A 17,239-nucleotide genomic window follows, 5' to 3' on the forward strand; every position below is an offset into this window, starting at 1 on the left:
CGCCGCATTGAAGCAGTCATTTCTGCAAAAGGATTCCCGACCAAGTATTGAGTGCATAACTGAACATAATTATTTGAAGGTTGACTTATTTTGTATTAAAAACACTTTTCTTTTATTGGTCGGATGAAATATGCTAATTTTTTTAGATAGGAATTTTGGGTTTTCATGAGCTGTATGCCAAAATCATCAATATTAAAACAATAAAAGGCTTGCACTACTTCAGTTGTGTGTAATGAATCTAAAATATATGAAAGTCTAATGTTTATCAGTACATTACAGAAAATAATGAACTTTATCACAATATGCTATTTTTTTGAGAAGGACCTGTACATACTTAAAATCATGGTTTTCAAAAAACTCATATCAACCACTTGATCAGCTAATGAATGGTCCTATGCCCTTTTAAAGTGGCACCAAGATACACTGACTCTGACAGGTCCGTGTGTGGGTACAGTCTGTGACAGCCGACATCCAGCACTAAGCGTAGATACTAAAATGACCAACTCCTGTGTTTCCGATGTTTCTACCGATCGCTCCTTGAAAGCACACTTTAGAAGCGATTGTAAACACTATGCTTCTGCATGGTCTACATCAGGAGTCTAATAACATCTCAAGTCACTGCAATTCCTGTCAGCATGGAGGTCAAGGAAGTGTTGTTGCAGCTCTGTCCTCCCTCTCTTTACAGCAGTAGATCACTGCTATAGTGATCCATTGCTGGCTGATAGCAGTCAGGAATAAGTCCTTTCTTAGAAGAGATCTGCTTTTGTATAGCTACATGGGGGGTCTGGAGCTGATCAGTGAGGGAAAAAAAAATAAAAAAAGCTGTAAAAAAAGTATAAAAATAATACAAAAATAAATATACAGTGTGAACCCAGGTCACAACAGTGATGTTGGATAATCTAAATGACAGGCTCACATAAGTAAATGCAATGTAATTTGAATTTTTAGTGACCGCAAACCAGTGAAAAAGTCACTGTCATGCCAGTTTGTACCACTGCCAACCCAATTTAATTCTATCTTATTGTTACGCTAACAATTTACGCAAACCATTTTTCCCATCGCAATGTAGCGTCGAAAGGGGAATAATGCTTTCATAAATAAAATGCGTATACTCACTTTGAGTTTCGCTATTCCACTACATTACATAAAAGCCACACTATAGTTATATCTGTGATTTTAATCAGTATACTTTGATAGATATATTTTTAGGTGAATATATGGTGATTCGTAAAATCAGTAAATGCTGTGTTGGGAAAAATTACAGGCCAATGCATTTTTTTCACATTTTTTACTAAATATTCCCAATGAAAACTCAGGAAATAAAAATGTATGTATCCAAATGTGTTACCAAAGCAAATCCTCATCTGTTCCTAAAATAAATAAACAAATAAATAAATGTAAAATACATTAAGGTACATTACAATACCTAAAATGTATAATGTGCAGGACCAAAACATTCCCAAAAAAAAAAAAAAACATACTTTGGGACTCAAAGGAATGTAAGGAGAAAAAAGCTTGGGAAAGCAGTTGGTTAAAGTAAGATACTTGTTTTCAAACTAAGTATTTTTTTTTTTTTTTAATATTTGGTTCAATCCATTTTATCTCCTTTGTTGCCCCCTCACTGCTTCTGATTTCCTAACTCCTTTTGAAGTCACTTTCTGTCTATATTCATGCATGCGAGCAATGGCTGCATGGAATTTCTCAGGACAGGTTTCCTAATGGCGACAGTGGTAAACCATGTCTGCATAATTTGTGTTGAAATGGCAGCTTGTAGTTTCCAATGGAAGCCCATTTAACAGGGTGACAACTCAGGTGCGGAGACAGAGAAAGGGTAAATGTTGTCACCCTATAACAGGAAGCATCTGAACAAGGACCTGCATGGCAACTGTTTTATGATCATTGCAAATGTATTATTATTATTACTATTATACAAGACTTATACAGCGCCAACAGTTTTCACAGCGCCTTTACAATACGAGGGCAAACAGTACAGTTACAATACAATTCAATGCAGGAGGAATCAGATTTATTTGAATTTATGTTGCTGGGTTTTAATCTACTTAGGCAATTTTCTATATTCCATGTATATTCGAAAAAAAAAAGCCTACCTGAGTCCCTATAAAATGAAAAAATCCCTATATTTATTTTTGCAAACCACCCTAACAGGGAAATACAAGAAAGCAGAAACTGACTAAAGCAACATGATCATGCATTATTAACACTTAAGGCCAATTGATTCCTGTACTTTACTTCTTTGTGGTGATATGTATAAATTGCATACATAGCTGCAGGCCTTGATAAAACTACATCTAGAGGGGAAACCTGTTTTCCCAAGTGCAACTACAGGCAAAACAACCAAATTAATTAAACTAATCGCAAATAATATAGTGACACTAGTAGACAAAATGAGTGTGTTCTGTGAGCGCCAGATAATGTAGCAAATGTCCAAACACTGCAGGGATTTAGTAAAAGCCCTGCATCTATTTTAGCTTGCTGATGCATTAGCCATCAATCAATGAAAGTAAGAAAGGAAATACGATTCCAGCATAGTGAACTCCAATTCATCCACTTTACTATATACCATATCCATACCTGGTTGCTCTTAGGTTTTTAAACTGAGAATTACGTTTTTTTCTTTTTAAACAGCTGAGAGTGCAGTATTTATTCTCAAGCACTCGGGATTACTAGTTCAGCTCATTATAGTACAGTATTTTAAGACATTTTTTACTGATGGTCTCTTTACAACCTTCGAACTGAAGAGTTTTATTATATAGCTGTTATTCTCTGCTTTAATGTTAGCATGATAAAAGTTCTCATCACACTTTCCAAAAATGATAACCCTTTTTTTTTTTTAACTGGAAAGGCATCATCTTATTGAACTGGGGTTGACACTACTTCTACCTCAAAAAAGGTTGCTGGAAGGTAGGTCATGAGGTCATCGCATAAAGAATAGAAAAGAAACTTGAATTTAATATCCGAAAGACTGTGGGCTACACAGAATCCAAATCTGATGTCTTTAATTATTTAGGAATTGCAGGTTGAAGAAGTAGAGAAACTGGGGCAGCATGATTGCAATGTAAAAAAAAGATTTTTCCTGCTATTAAAGGCCACTTGGTAGCCATGATAGTAACCTTTTAATCACAAAGTCTTGAAAAGCGCTAAGAAAAGTACTACATAAGGACACAATTGTAAAGTATTTCTTTGTATGCCTAATATAATGAGAGCTACACTGCTGAATATAAGACGCTTAGAGACACTGAACGTATCATTAGCCTGTAAAGACATCAGTAGATTTCTGGGTTTTGAGAGGTAGCACAAAGTCAACGTTATTACCAGCTAATCATTTGATAGTTATGCAGTTGATTTCATTTCCACTATGAATGACCTATCTCCTTGTTTGATTAATTAGACAAACTGTGATAACATTTCAGGTGATTTTCTGCTTATATAAAGTCTAGATTTGATGTGAGTAAATCAACTGCCTGAGATTTGTAGACAACACTGAGTTAGGCTGCAATAAAATATTTGCCTATTTGCAATGGGGGCTGAGTTCCTGCCATAAGAAGCAAAGGTAAAATGAACAGATGACATGACTGAAAGGAAGAGGGCAGTACAAGTACACTGATCTGGGGGATCAATGATCAAATGCATTGGCAATTAAAGCACGCTATCATAGCTATGGGGAATTCATGGTTAGCCTGCCAGAAGGAAAAAAACAGGCACAGTACAGAGAGAATCTTATGTATGCTTCTTGTGCAAAGCATTTTCTCTGCAGTTGCTTGGGACCCAAGCCAAGAAAGGGAATTATTGTAACAAACAAACACAGTGCAACGCTCAAGAATAAATGACAGCAGGAGCATATAGTCAACATCTTGCTGAAAATTAAGTGCCCAGCTCAAGTAAACTTGTTTGATTCATTTGTTTTACACAGTTCAAGAACGGCTATGCCCTTTGTTTCTCTACAAAGGAACGACTGCTGGCTAACAATGGTAAAATTTAGCATAACATGTCCAGGAGAATTAAATTCTAAATCGTAAAAAAAGAAAAAAAGAAGGAGGTGAGAAATAAAACCCATGTCTGCTCATTTTATGATCTGACTTAGGCCCCTAAGAGCCCTGCTATGAGCACAAAAATGAAGTGTATCTAAATGGGCTGCCATGGCTTTAATACTGTTATAAGCTTAGACATACTGCCATAGGAAATGCTAGAGATGCCTGGCCAAATGACAAACTAATATTTTTTTTTTCTATCTAGGTTACCCTTACAACTTTAAAAAAACAACTTTCAATTTTCTCTACTAAAAGTGTTAAAGTGGATTGTGCTCGGCTGCTGGAGCATCTGATCAAATACACCGAAATCCACCAGTGTCTGGCAATTACAGATGAAACCTTATTAAAGAAAGTCATTTTAGCTTCCTGAGGATTATAAAATTGCAGTTAGCATCTACAGAAGTAGTCCATGTAATGAAAAAGTACTCTGCCAGAATGCAGTGTTCACTGAGTTATATGCTTAATTTATTTTACCTTTAAAATATTGAATATATATATATATATATATATATATATATATATATATATATATATATATATATATATATATATATATATATATATATATATATATATATATATTTATTTATTTATATTTATTTTTTTATTTTTTAATTCCTGGCAGGGAACTAATCTGCAAATGTTGGCATTTATTCTATCATTAGATGAAGGTTGTTTAACAATTGATATTTAAAATAGCTGAGCTGAGGTACTTGAATCCCAGAGATAAAAAGCACACTGGTGCTGATTTTAATGGGGAGGGTTTACAAAAGATAAAGTAGAGTTCTGGGAGTTGCTAGTAGAGGTGCAACTGAGTTCACACAGTCGTGTTTTTATGTGACAATCAACCTATAGGCATCTGTGTACTATATTATTCTGTAGCAGCTAACCACAAAGGAGGTGATTTACTAAAGGAAAATAGGCTGGCTGGCTGTTCATTTGCAAGGGAAATTTCACTGTGCATGGGAATTTTCACTTAGCTCAGTGAATGTGGTAAAATTCACTTTTTAAAGAATACCAGACACATGCAAGGAAAGCAATTATTATTTTTGCTTGCACTTGATTGGATGATGGAAGTCAGCAGAGCTACACCTTATTTACAAAGCTGAGGGAACATTCCTCAACATAGTGAAAAATCCTTTGCACAGTGAAAAGCCTATTTGACTTAATTTACTCAACACCAGGGTGTGCTAGAAAGGGCAATTGCTGGTTAACATAAGCTGGCCATACAATTTCTTATTACATTTCTTTTAGATTTGCCTTCAACTGTGTAGTGCAAGGGCCTGCCTGATTGTATAGAAATTGAAAGTGTTTATTAGGTTTGACCTCATATTATATGGTTTTGGTAAATCTAAAGGAAAATTATACAAGAATATTGTATAATGTATGGCCAGCCTAACCTAAACCTATCCATGTTGTAGACTTTAAAGGCATATGGTGAATGGTATCTTCTGAAAATGAACACATGTTGCCCTGATATATCATATGAGGTAAATAAATGTATCAGTAGGTATATGTGGTAGATGTTTGTTAACATAACTCACTGGTACACGTTCAAGGGATATGTGCACACAAGATAAAGATGTACTCTATGAGCATCTCTGTTTCCCCATGATTTTGATACATTGTAATTCTATGCCTTTTTCTTTTAAAAAGAATTCCTAATGCTATCTACTTTTCTTATATTAGTACAAGAAGTTCCTATTTTGAAATAGGGAAAACAATGGCTTGCACTTAGGACGATCAATGGTGTTAGTTTCTGAGGTTTCATCTGATTAGATATTGAGCATTGATTAGGTCAACATTTATGTCAATGTTGATTACAATTGAGATAAATGTGAAATATTAGGAAACCAGATTTTTTCTATTGGCCTGCATAACAAGAATATGAAGCATTTGGGTATTTTGCCATTTCTGCCATATGAAAATGACCCATTGTAACAAAACCTAATATTTTGGCAAGATTAGATCATAAGCACTGAGGCTAATTTACTACAGCAGGAATAGATATTCATCAATTTAGAGGATCTGTGTTCATTTGCAACACCAAATCAGATAATGGCGAAATATTATGAAACTGTTCTAACTGTGCACACAAACCTGGAGGACACAATTGGACAATGTGCAAAATATGGCTTCAGGGGGTTTTAGGACACTTTTACATGTAAAGGAAACCTATACTTAGGGAAGCCCAGAGGCTGCCATTGCTGACCTCCTTATCCCTGGCTTCAACACTTTCTGAGCAACTGACTAGGGACAAGTACCATGAATCACAGTTAGAAATCCTGAACTGCATACTTGTTGCAGGTTAAGTACTAGTACTCAGAAGATATTAAAGCTACTGAGTTAATTTGATGGCCACATTGTATTTTCTGGAGAAATTGTTAGCAATGGCAATTAACATATTTCTCTCTGTGCAGATTACATTTAAAAAAGTGTTACTCTTGTGGTGAAATTTGGAAATATTTTCGCATAATATTAACAGTATAAAATACATATACAAATGTAAAACAGCCTCTACAATGTACTTCAACAAGTCAATAAAAATATTAAAAATGTTTGGGCAAAATGCATATACGTTAAACCCCAAAGGAAAAATTTAACAGTCCATGTTTTGGTCTATTTTTTGCAAGTTTGTGGCGCCAGAAAGTTTTTTTTCACCCTGACATGCACAGGGGATGCCTTTTGTAGACCTTTTAAGTCCTACTGCTTTCAAAAATAGAGAACTGGCTAAGGAGAAACTGACTTCTCTACTAAATAACGCACTCAAGTCTACCGTTTTTTTTGTGAATCCATACTCATCGTTTTTACCAGTTACTTTAATGAATGAAGGGGTGAAGGGGGTTTACTAAAGTAAAAACCATATAATCTACCTTGGTAACCAAGTTAAATTGCTAACAAGTTCTATAAATGTAATTATTGTATAAAATTCAATGCAAAATCCAGCAATGTTAAAAGAATTTGAAAAATGCTTCTTCCGCCTGACTCTGCTAGGCTAGCAAGCTATTTCTTAAAAGAGGGAATCATGGGAAACAGTCAATAGGCTAAAATGATATTAAATAAATTACAAAATTGTTACTTACGCTCACATGTATCCCCTTTTTGTTGATATCCTGCTTTGCAGATACACTTTCCAATGGGAACCAACCATTCACCTTCAGCGCTGCAGTGCATCTTGGGAGAATTTTCCGCCTCTTCCTCTGCATTGCTGACACAAGTCCCTCTTACTTCAACCAAGGAGGAGAATTCAGAGCCAGTAACAGTGTCAGGGAAGATGGCCAAATTCTCAATAATGGTCCAACACTTTTTATAGTACACTTTTACTGAAACCAGGGCAATGCAGGCTCCTACGTCCTGAAATGCCAGGTAAAATCCCTTTTTTGAGAGAGGTCCAATTTCCCGAACCTCTGTATTAAGTTTCATTTTTCGCTCTCCAAGGTCTCCTTGGGTAAAACTTTCATCTGCGGCAATAGTGTCTATTTTCACATATTGATTTTCTCTCATGTTTCTGCCAGTATCGTAATCTGTTTCGTAATAATACAAGTTAAACGTTTCCTTGCAGGTTCCCAGTACACCAGGAAGACTATTACAATCCCTTAATGTGAACTTTAACTCAACAAAAATCCTTTGTGCATTGGCTTTTGAAATCCAGTTAGTCCGCAGCCAGTTGTTCTGGTTGGGTTCCAGGACCTGACATACCTGATAAGTTCTAATTGGTGTGTAATTTTCATCCAATCCACTGATTTCTTCCCACTGAAAATAGATGAAACTAATATCAGCAAATGTAACAAAGGCACCATTATTTTCCAACATTCCAGGATAAAACTTACATGCATTATATACAAATAGGTGCATATCTTTTTATCAAAAAGAGGTGAATTACCTTGGCACAAAACAAGATGCTAAATTATTTTTCTTTTGTTGTAAGTAGCCACTAATTGGTGGACGTATGAAATATTGGACTTTGAGCGATCGACATACAGTGGGCCGATTTCAGATAGTGGGTCATAAATGTCAGATAGTGGGTCATTTTGCAAGACTTACAGTCTGTTTATATGCCTGCCAATGTGTTCCATCATTATAATAATTCATTTATGCAAGTTGTGAATATAGTACTCAAATTTTGGTTTTGGACAAATTTTTAATGGCCAACGACACAGTTCAAATCTACTTTACAGACATGAGAGACAATAATTCAATGTACCAAATTATTGTTCTGCTTTATGTTATTGTCACGCCTAACACAACACGCCATTTTTATGTTACATATGGGCTTATTTAATAAAGAACTTGGTGCAATCTAGAATAGCAACTGGCAGCCAATCAGATCTTATTTTGTCAGCTCAGACCAGGAAAATAAGAATTCTGTTTTGTTGAGCTTCTGCACTTTGCATTACCTTATTTAGTCCCAATTTCTATTTCTGTAGAAAAGATATTGCAGGATGAAAAATGGCTTACTAAATTTGACATTACTACAAATACAAAGTGGCATTTTGTATATTGCGTGTTTGTATATTGCCGATTTACTAGACTGATATCCACCGTAGGGATGTATTTCATGATAATGGCTTTAATGCGGAAGTTATTGACTTTCTGTAGCAAATTACTGCAATAATGCCACGAGTGCACAATGCCCTGAAAATCTTTTATTCTGAAGGATATAGAATTTTTTTTTTTTAGTGAACAAAATAAAATAATGACAAAATATAATACATTAGCCAAGGAAAAACATGTTTTGTAGCATGAGGCAATACCGCAAGTTGTTATTCAAAAATCAGTAACAATTATAACTCTCAGCAATATTGCGCAAAATTCCTCTTGTCTTTTGTCCTCATTTTCTGGTAGATAATATTGAATAATGCGTTATAAATGCAAGCCATAATGTGCATGGTGCTCCCCATCTTTTTTCCCTGTTTTCAGTTATATAATCTTGGGGAACGCTTTATAATTGAAAGCCATTCCACCAAAAGGTAAACATGTGTCTCCAATCCTGGTTATTTATTATACAATATTTAAAAGCCCTTTAAAAATATTCATAAGTTATAAAAGTTGTATTAAGATTTAAAAATTCTTAGCACACTAAAAATACTAAATTGTAATAACTAAATATATATATAAATACATGTAACAAAAAAAAATAAAATAAAAACTAATTAGCAAAATAAAAACATGGAGATTACATTTGTCAATATTTTTTTAAAGGGGAAAATACATTTTCCACAAGATTACGATTAGAAGTGACTACTTCTCTGTATGGCATTTTGCAGAGCATATTTCCATCAGATAATTTTGCTGCCTGTTGTATGTTAGTCTGTTGCACTAGTCATAGCTTATTTCCACTGTGTGAAAAATAAATCATGTATGAACTTTGAGCAGGGCTGTGAATATATAAACCTCTCATTTATTTACAGCATTTTGCTCAACAAAACTCTACAATGGTACCATACAGGGCCTAAAGCCCCAGAAGTGTGCTGGTGACTCAGAATTTCCATTGCAATCAGATCAAACTATAGTAAATCCAGGAACTTTGCTAATTACTTAGAACGTCATCCTACAGTTGGAGGACATTACATATGTGCTTTAGAATGCATTCATGGGGCATCCATAGACATGCTATTATTGAAAGTTTTACTACAAATTTAAATATGACCAAATCTAAAACAGTGACAGTCTATATTTACATTTATGTTATTTGAGTAAAAAAAGTCAAAAGTATATACAACACTTTAACAGAAAAGTCCATTATTGTCCTCAAAAAGAACAACTACAAGTAGTTATGAGCTGACGGGAAGTTAAAATAAAGTGAAATGTAAAGAAATAAAGAAAAAAAAGATATAAAATAACTTTATTTTCCTTTGTGTTGCATTCTATCGGGCACGCTAAACTGTTTTTGAGATGACGGCGTCTGATATGTAATCCTCTGTCTGCTGATAATTATTTCATGTCCAGCTACTTAAGCACATTATTACAAGGTGTAGACCCCAGCAAAACCCTGCTATTATACGAGGACCACACTTGACACATCTTTGACATGCAAAATCAATACAATTGTAGGCAAATTTGTACATACAGTTTAAGAATAAACCTGCTCAGAACATTTTTCTTTTTCCTTTTCAATAAAGGGCTTTATTATGCCAAAGTCTGTCTTGTTTTTGTAGTCTCTAGAAAGTCTCTAAAAGCTAAATCCCCTGTCTTTATGTTTCCAAAGCATTCTGAGGTTCCTAAGCCAATCTAGTATTTGCTTGGAACATGTGGAGCATGAAATTCAGCTTTTTTTTTTTCTGAATTGTTGGGTAGAAGTCTTACCCCACTAGAAGGAGACGAGATCCATTCCAATTCCGTCTGTTGTGCTTTGGAATCCAGCAAAATAACTGCAAGAAAAGTCATAACAATCAACGTTATATTTTTGAGTTCCTTTGTTTCTTTCCCCAAATAAAACTAACAATAACAAATGTGCATACAAAAAAAAAAAAAAAAAAGCATAGCAAAAAGACCATATTAAATAACACATGGGGAAACATTCTCTCTGAAAGTAATGCATGATTCTTTTTTTAGAGAACAATTTGGAAACATTTTCCATAGTATGTCTGATATTAGAAATACTGATTTTAACACACTTTGTAAACATTTTCCATAGGATGTCTGATATTAGAAATACTGATTTTAACACACTTTAGAAACATTTTCCATTGTAAGTCTGATATTAGAAATACTGATTTTAACACACTTTGGAAACATTTTCCATAGGATGTCTGATATTCGAAATACTGATTTTAACAGAAAGTTTTGGCCAAACTAACCACCAAATGTGCTTTTTTTTTTTTTAGGTGATACAGTAAACCCCCCTCCATTGCGGGGGTTACGTTCCGGACCCAGCCGCGAAAAGTGAAATTCCGCGAAATAGAAAAACCCTATTAAAATGCATTGTAGGCATGATTTTTTTACTGTCACTGTACGTGTAAAAGCATTTTAAGGTCTTTAAAACACACTTTTAAAACAATAGAAACTCATTTAAACACATAAAAGATACTGAGAGACATAGCAAGAGCTATGGAAAACACAAAAATATTTCATTTTTAATGATTTATATAGTAAAACAACATTACAAAAAAAACCGCAATATACCGGGACCGCAAAAACTGAACCGCGATGGAGCGGGGGTTTACTGTACCAAGAAACTGGTCCTGGAGAATGGAAAAGACTGGGCCTTTCAGCACCATATACACAACATATTCCTAAATTGTAATGTAGGTATATCTATTAGTATTAAGGAATACCTTTCTGCACAATACATTAATAACAAGAATAAATTGTAAAAAAATGATATTTGATGTAAAACCGACAAAATAAGGAATATATAAGTAATATACAAAACAAATATACATAGTTCCCAATGAGGAAGAGTCAAATTTGTTCGCTTTTAATAAAAAAGGGTTTATTAATTCCAATGAACAGCCAAGTTGCTTACTGCTTATGTACATAGCCGCAGTATACTTTTTCTACTCCACATTCTTCCTCGGCAGCTAACGGATTGTTTTCTACTACTGTTTACCGAAAGCGCACTCTGATCCAGATATGCATTGCTATGGCATGGAACCTCCACACTACATTGCTTTTGATGAGAATGCTAAGCCCTTGGCTAAACCCTGCACACAAGTCCTGAGCACACCACATCAGTGAGATGTACTGTCCCTGCTACTGACACACGGTGATATCCTACTACATCTGGAATCATCCCTCTAACAAAACATACCACACAGAGAGCTGAAGCACAGCCAGACCTTATCTGTGAAATTGAGGTTGACATTCTTTAAGATCACACTTTCACCTCCCTCACATTCCATATTCCAGCGCTCACTTCTTCTATGATGTAACAACAAATGAATTTAATCATCACAAGCCTTTATCTTATTGCGAGAAAAGGCCTAAACCCCTGAAATCATGCTTGGGAATCAGTCAGTAAATGAGGTAATTAGGCACTGCTGAGGCTCTGGCACTGTATTAGACTTAAAATAAACACTGTTTGGGGTCACACCTGCAATAAACCAACAAACACTGTTCATTCGTCTGCAGATTGTAGAGGCACCTGTATACCCAGGTTTTTATTTTGGCTATTTAGGAACACTGTGACGCTGGCAATCCTTCTTATTTTTCAAGATAATCACGTGATGTTTTATAATAGAAAAAGAGCAGTGTTCTTGGCGATATTAAATAATACATTGGTGTTCTTTTGCTCTGATTTTTGCATCTGCATGTAGGAGAATGAATAATAAGTGTGCATAATTGGCTTACATTAAAATTTGATATATTGTGCTATTCCACAATGACGTTGACGGCCCTCGATTACCACTGCTCAGGCTGAGTATGTGTGGCAGTACTACCCCACAGCCCAGATTTCTGCATCACTTACTGAGTGTAATGGTTCTACAATGAGACGTGTGGATTCAAGCAGAAGGAGAAGAAATAGATATGTTTTGCCTCCAAGCACTGGAGACTGATCTCGCTGCTCAAATCCAAATTCCCAGGACTACCACTAGAAACCTGCTCCAGGATAGGCAGCAGTCTATCCTTATCTCATGTCGGATGAGCTTTTTGTGTCCTGTTTGGCTGGATCATTCACTGCTGACACTGAGCTGTGATCTGCATAATGCATTCACACCACTCTGGGGGCAATGTTCATTCTGCAATCCGCTCATACACCTAGACAGTGCTGCTTATGAAGTGCCCAAGTCCTACCGCATCTACTGTGCTTTTATTGCTGTCTAACTCTGCAGAAAGTTTAATCGCTGTTCCCCCACCCCCCGACCAACCAACCCCCACGGCACACATTCTCAGCACCACAACACCACTCTATTTCCTTGTATTTATATTGCATTTAAAAAAAGTCACATCAAAACCTAATTTCTTCTTACATCTCTGCAAAAAAGAATTCTGACTGTATTACAGATAATTGCCTTTTTTTATTCTTTAAATGAGGCAAAGAGCAATGATGATGTGTAATGTGTGGTCACCCATAGCAACCTGCCGCAATTCACCAGCTTGGGGCTGTCAGATCAATGAAAGGTGATTGCTGACTGACTGCTATGGCTTGCTCTTTGTCTTATAAATAAGCCTCAGCGGGTTGCAGTAAGCTTCATCCTATGTCTAAGTTGACTAATAATCACTGACACAGACAGGGAGGACAAACCTTTTTTGTAGACAGTGCAGCTGCACAAGGGCCCTATGGGACTTACAGGCCCTCTGGGGCTTATGGGCCATTTATACTAGATGTATTCCTGTCTGGGTGCTGTCAGGTAGACCCAGTCTGCCATGTATGCCTAAATTTCCTTTTGATATTTTTAAGGTGGTATTATCTAAGTATTTGAAAAGGCTACCTCTGATCTATTTATCTATCAATCTATCTATCTATCTATCATGTACTCAGTAAATAAGTGTTCATAATTGGTCAGTAGTTGAATGGGGGGGGGGGGGGGGGCGCAAACATTTTTGCACAGGAGCCATTTGGGGACTTTGACCGTCACTAGGCAGATATACAGACAGCAGGCAGACAGATGTCTCATATTATCTATCTATCTATCTATCTATCTATCTATCTATCTATCATGTACTCAGTAAATAAGTGTTCATAATTGGTCAATAGTTGAATGGGGGGGGGGGCGCAAACATTTTTGCACAGGAGCCCTTTGGGGACTTTGACCGTCACTAGGCAGATATACAGACAGCAGGCAGACAGATGTCTCATATTATGTATGTATCTATCTATCTATCTATCATGTACTCAGTAAATAAGTGTTCATAATTGGTCAGTAGTTGAATGGGGGGGGGGGGGGGGAAGCACAAACATTTTTGCACAGGAGCCCTTTGGGGACTTTGCCCGTTACTAGGCAGATATACAGACAGCAGGCAGACAGATGTCTCATATACACAGTCACCTACATTAAAACAAACAGCCACTTATATGTATGTATGGAAACAAAGATATTCTTCATACCTCCATCTGCCTTGAAAAGTGTTGATGTGCCTGTCTAGCACTACTAGAATTGTGTATATTGTCCTGATAGATAGGACAAGGTGATAAGTGTAGAGAAGATGACACACAAAGTTTTGCTGTATATACAGACTCTGCTGATCACTCTGCTCCTTCTATAGGCTCTGCCTGCCTGGAACTTGACCTCTCAGCAGACATCAGCCCTAGAATAAAGCCCTGGGATGTCAGCTAGTATGAGTTCACCTCCTGACTGGTACCATTCTGATAAACAGAATACCAGCAGCCACATGCAGAACCCTGTGTCTGCTATGTGCACTCCACAAACAGCCCTGATCAAGTGTGTAAAAACTAGACTGCTCTGTGCTTTTCTTCTCATGCTGGAGCATCCCCAAGGGAAACACGATAAATAAAGATCATTGTGATTAGAATGGAACAACAGACTCCTTGGGGGACAGCCCTAAACATAGTCATTGCCATTTCTTGCCATGACGTGCAGACAGAGTTTGTCCACACTAAAATAGTCTATTAACTCTGCACATCCCTGTCACAGGCAGAAGAACTTCGCCCTCTCCCCCTACTGATCTCCACTGCCTTACCTTGCCCCCTCTTCATTGATCTATAATGCCCAAACCTGTTCCCTCACTAATTTCTACTGCTTTATCTTGTCCCCTCTCCATTGATCTCTACTGCCTAACCATACACCCCCCCCCTCCTCACACTGATTTGAACTGCCTCATCTTGTGTCCCTCGAGTGTTCTCTACTGCCTTACTTTGCCCCCCCCCCATGTCTACTACTATCCCCCCACCCCAATAATCTATGCTAATTCTGTCTCACCCCCTTGCACCCCCCCCCATATTTATTGCCTTATCATGTCGACCTCTGATCTTTGCTGCCAAACCTTGCCCCCCCCCCCTTACTGATCCCTAATCCCTCAACTTGCCTCCCTCAAGGGATCACTACTACCTGGCCTTGCCCCACACTGATCCCCACTGCCTACCCTGTCCCCCTCCATTGATTAATACTGCCTACCCTGTTCGCTCCTCATTGATCTGTACTGTCTACTCTGTCTCCCTAGTAATTTCTACTACCTTACCTTGCCCCCCAACACTGATTTGTACTGCCTACTCTGTCCCCTCAAGTGATCTGTACTTTACCTTGTCCTCCCCCAGTAATCTGTACTGCCCCTTACCTTGTTCTCTCCAGTGATCTGTGCTGCCCCCATACATTACCCCCCTATTGATCTATACTGCCCCTTACTTGTTCTCCCCCAGTGATCTGTGCTGCCCCCATACATTACCCCCCTATTGATCTATACTGCCCCTTACCTTGTTCTCCCCCAGTGATCTGTACTGTCCTTTACCTTGTCCCCCCAGTGATCTGTACTATCCTTTACCTTGCCCCTTACCTTATCCCCCCCCCCAGTGCTCTGTACTGCCCCTTATCTTATCCCTCCATCTGTACTGCCCCTTACCTTGTCCTCTCAGTGATCTGTACTATCCTTTACCTTGCCCCTTACCTTATCCCCCCCCAGTGCTCTGTACTGCCCCTTATCTTATCCCCCCCAGTGCTCTGAAGTGCCCCTTACCTTATCCCCCCCAATGCTCTGCACTGCCCCTTACCTTATCCCCCCCAGTGCTCTGCACTGCCCCTTACCTTACCCCCCCCCCAGTGCTCTGCACTGCCCCTTACCTTACCCCCCCCCAGTGCTCTGAACTGCCCCTCACCTTGTCCCCCCTTAGTGCTCTGCACTACCCTTACCTTATCCCCCCTTAGTGCTCTGTACTGCCCCTTACCTTATCCCCCCTTAGTGCTCTGCACTGCCCCTTACCTTACCCCCCCCCCAGTGCTATGCACTGCCCCTTACCTTACCCCCCCCCCCAGTGCTCTGAACTGCCCCTTACCTTATCCCCCCTTAGTGCTCTGTACTGCCCTTACCTTATCCCCCCTTAGTGCTCTGTACTGCCCCTTACCTTATCCCCCCTTAGTGCTCTGCACTGCCCCTTACCTTATCCCCCCTTAGTGCTCTGCACTGCCCCTTACCTTGTCCCCCCTTAGTGCTCTGCACTGCCCCTTACCTTATCCCCCCTTAGTGCTCTGTACTGCCCCTTACCTTATCCCCCCTTAGTGCTCTGCACTGCCCCTTACCTTATCCCCCCTTAGTGCTCTGCACTGCCCCTTACCTTGTCCCCCCTTAGTGCTCTGCACTGCCCCTTACCTTATCCCCCCTTAGTGCTCTGTACTGCCCCTTACCTTATCCCCCCTTAGTGCTCTGCACTGCCCCTTACCTTATCCCCCCTTAGTGCTCTGCACTGCCCCTTACCTTGTCCCCCCTTAGTGCTCTGCACTGCCCCTTACCTTATCCCCCCTTAGTGCTCTGTACTTCCCCTTACCTTGTCCCCCCTTAGTGCTCTGTACTGCCCTTACCTTATCCCCCCTTAGTGCTCTGTACTGCCCCTTACCTTCCTTCGTTGTCTGTGCCTCCCCGATATGTGCAAAAATAGCGAGGCAGAAGCCTAATGTAATCCAAGCAAGGTGCCAGACACGAAGAACCATGGTGCATTGAGCGCTGGTGGCCAGGAGTTGCTAACAGTAATTGAAGAAGTCTTGTGTATGTGCTTGAAGTTATTGCTGTGGCGGACGGACAGTGTACATGTGCTGCCCGTGCAGTCTCTGTATTGCTCTCATGGGTTCTCTAGGAGTTCCAGCAGTACACATCCATTCCTGGGAACTCGCGCTGCCTTGTGCAGCTCCTCCAACTGTGCGCTGTGCTGCCGCTGCTATACGCTGAATAGCAGCCTGCCAGCCTCTGACTGCAGCCCGGCCGATGCTTTCACACTCCAGTAATATCAATTAGGAGCCAAGGGGCGGGTACTCAGCTGGGGGAGCATGGAGAAGACGGGCAGCTTCCCGCAGCCTATCACATCCCGGGAGTAGTCTGACCGTCAGCCAATAGCAGCACGCACAGGGGCAGGAGTCTGGCGGCTTACCAGTTAGAGCGTGGCTCAGGATGGTCTACAGCTTGTTCAGCCTGGTGCTCTGAGCGCTGATACTGGAGGAGGAGGAGGAGGAGGCATCCCCGGCATCCCTTCACATGTGCAGGATCCTTCCTTCTCCATCAGGTCAGTACTGTCACCTTATGTCACTTTACATCCATCCATACATTACAGGACACCCTTCATCCTCATACACCACACTTTTCTA

At 39.0% G+C, this 17,239-nt stretch overlaps 1 protein-coding gene across 10 annotated transcripts in view; it reads right to left on the minus strand.

Annotated features, from left to right (window-relative positions):
• The window catches only part of EPHA7 (EPH receptor A7), a 275,589-nt gene extending 258,768 nt beyond the window's left edge, over positions 1-16,821 (minus strand). For 9 of the 10 annotated variants that reach the window (XM_082251257.1, XM_082251256.1, XM_082251253.1 and 6 more), the window contains exons 1-3: positions 16,498-16,820; positions 10,356-10,420; positions 7,133-7,802 (exon numbers count right to left, since the gene is read on the minus strand). In XM_082251257.1, coding sequence (XP_082107383.1) covers positions 7,133-7,802; positions 10,356-10,420; positions 16,498-16,591 — 829 coding nt within the window. In that variant the 5' untranslated portion in view covers positions 16,592-16,820. Of the gene's footprint in view, positions 1-7,132; positions 7,803-10,355; positions 10,421-16,497 lie in introns of all 10 variants that reach the window. The other variant, XM_082251249.1, reaches the window with a different exon arrangement.
• Positions 16,822-17,239: the final 418 nt, after the last annotated feature.

The sequence above is a fragment of the Pelophylax lessonae genome (assembly GCF_965119305.1).
Source record: "Pelophylax lessonae genome assembly, chromosome: 3".
Classification (NCBI taxonomy): domain Eukaryota; kingdom Metazoa; phylum Chordata; class Amphibia; order Anura; family Ranidae; genus Pelophylax; species Pelophylax lessonae.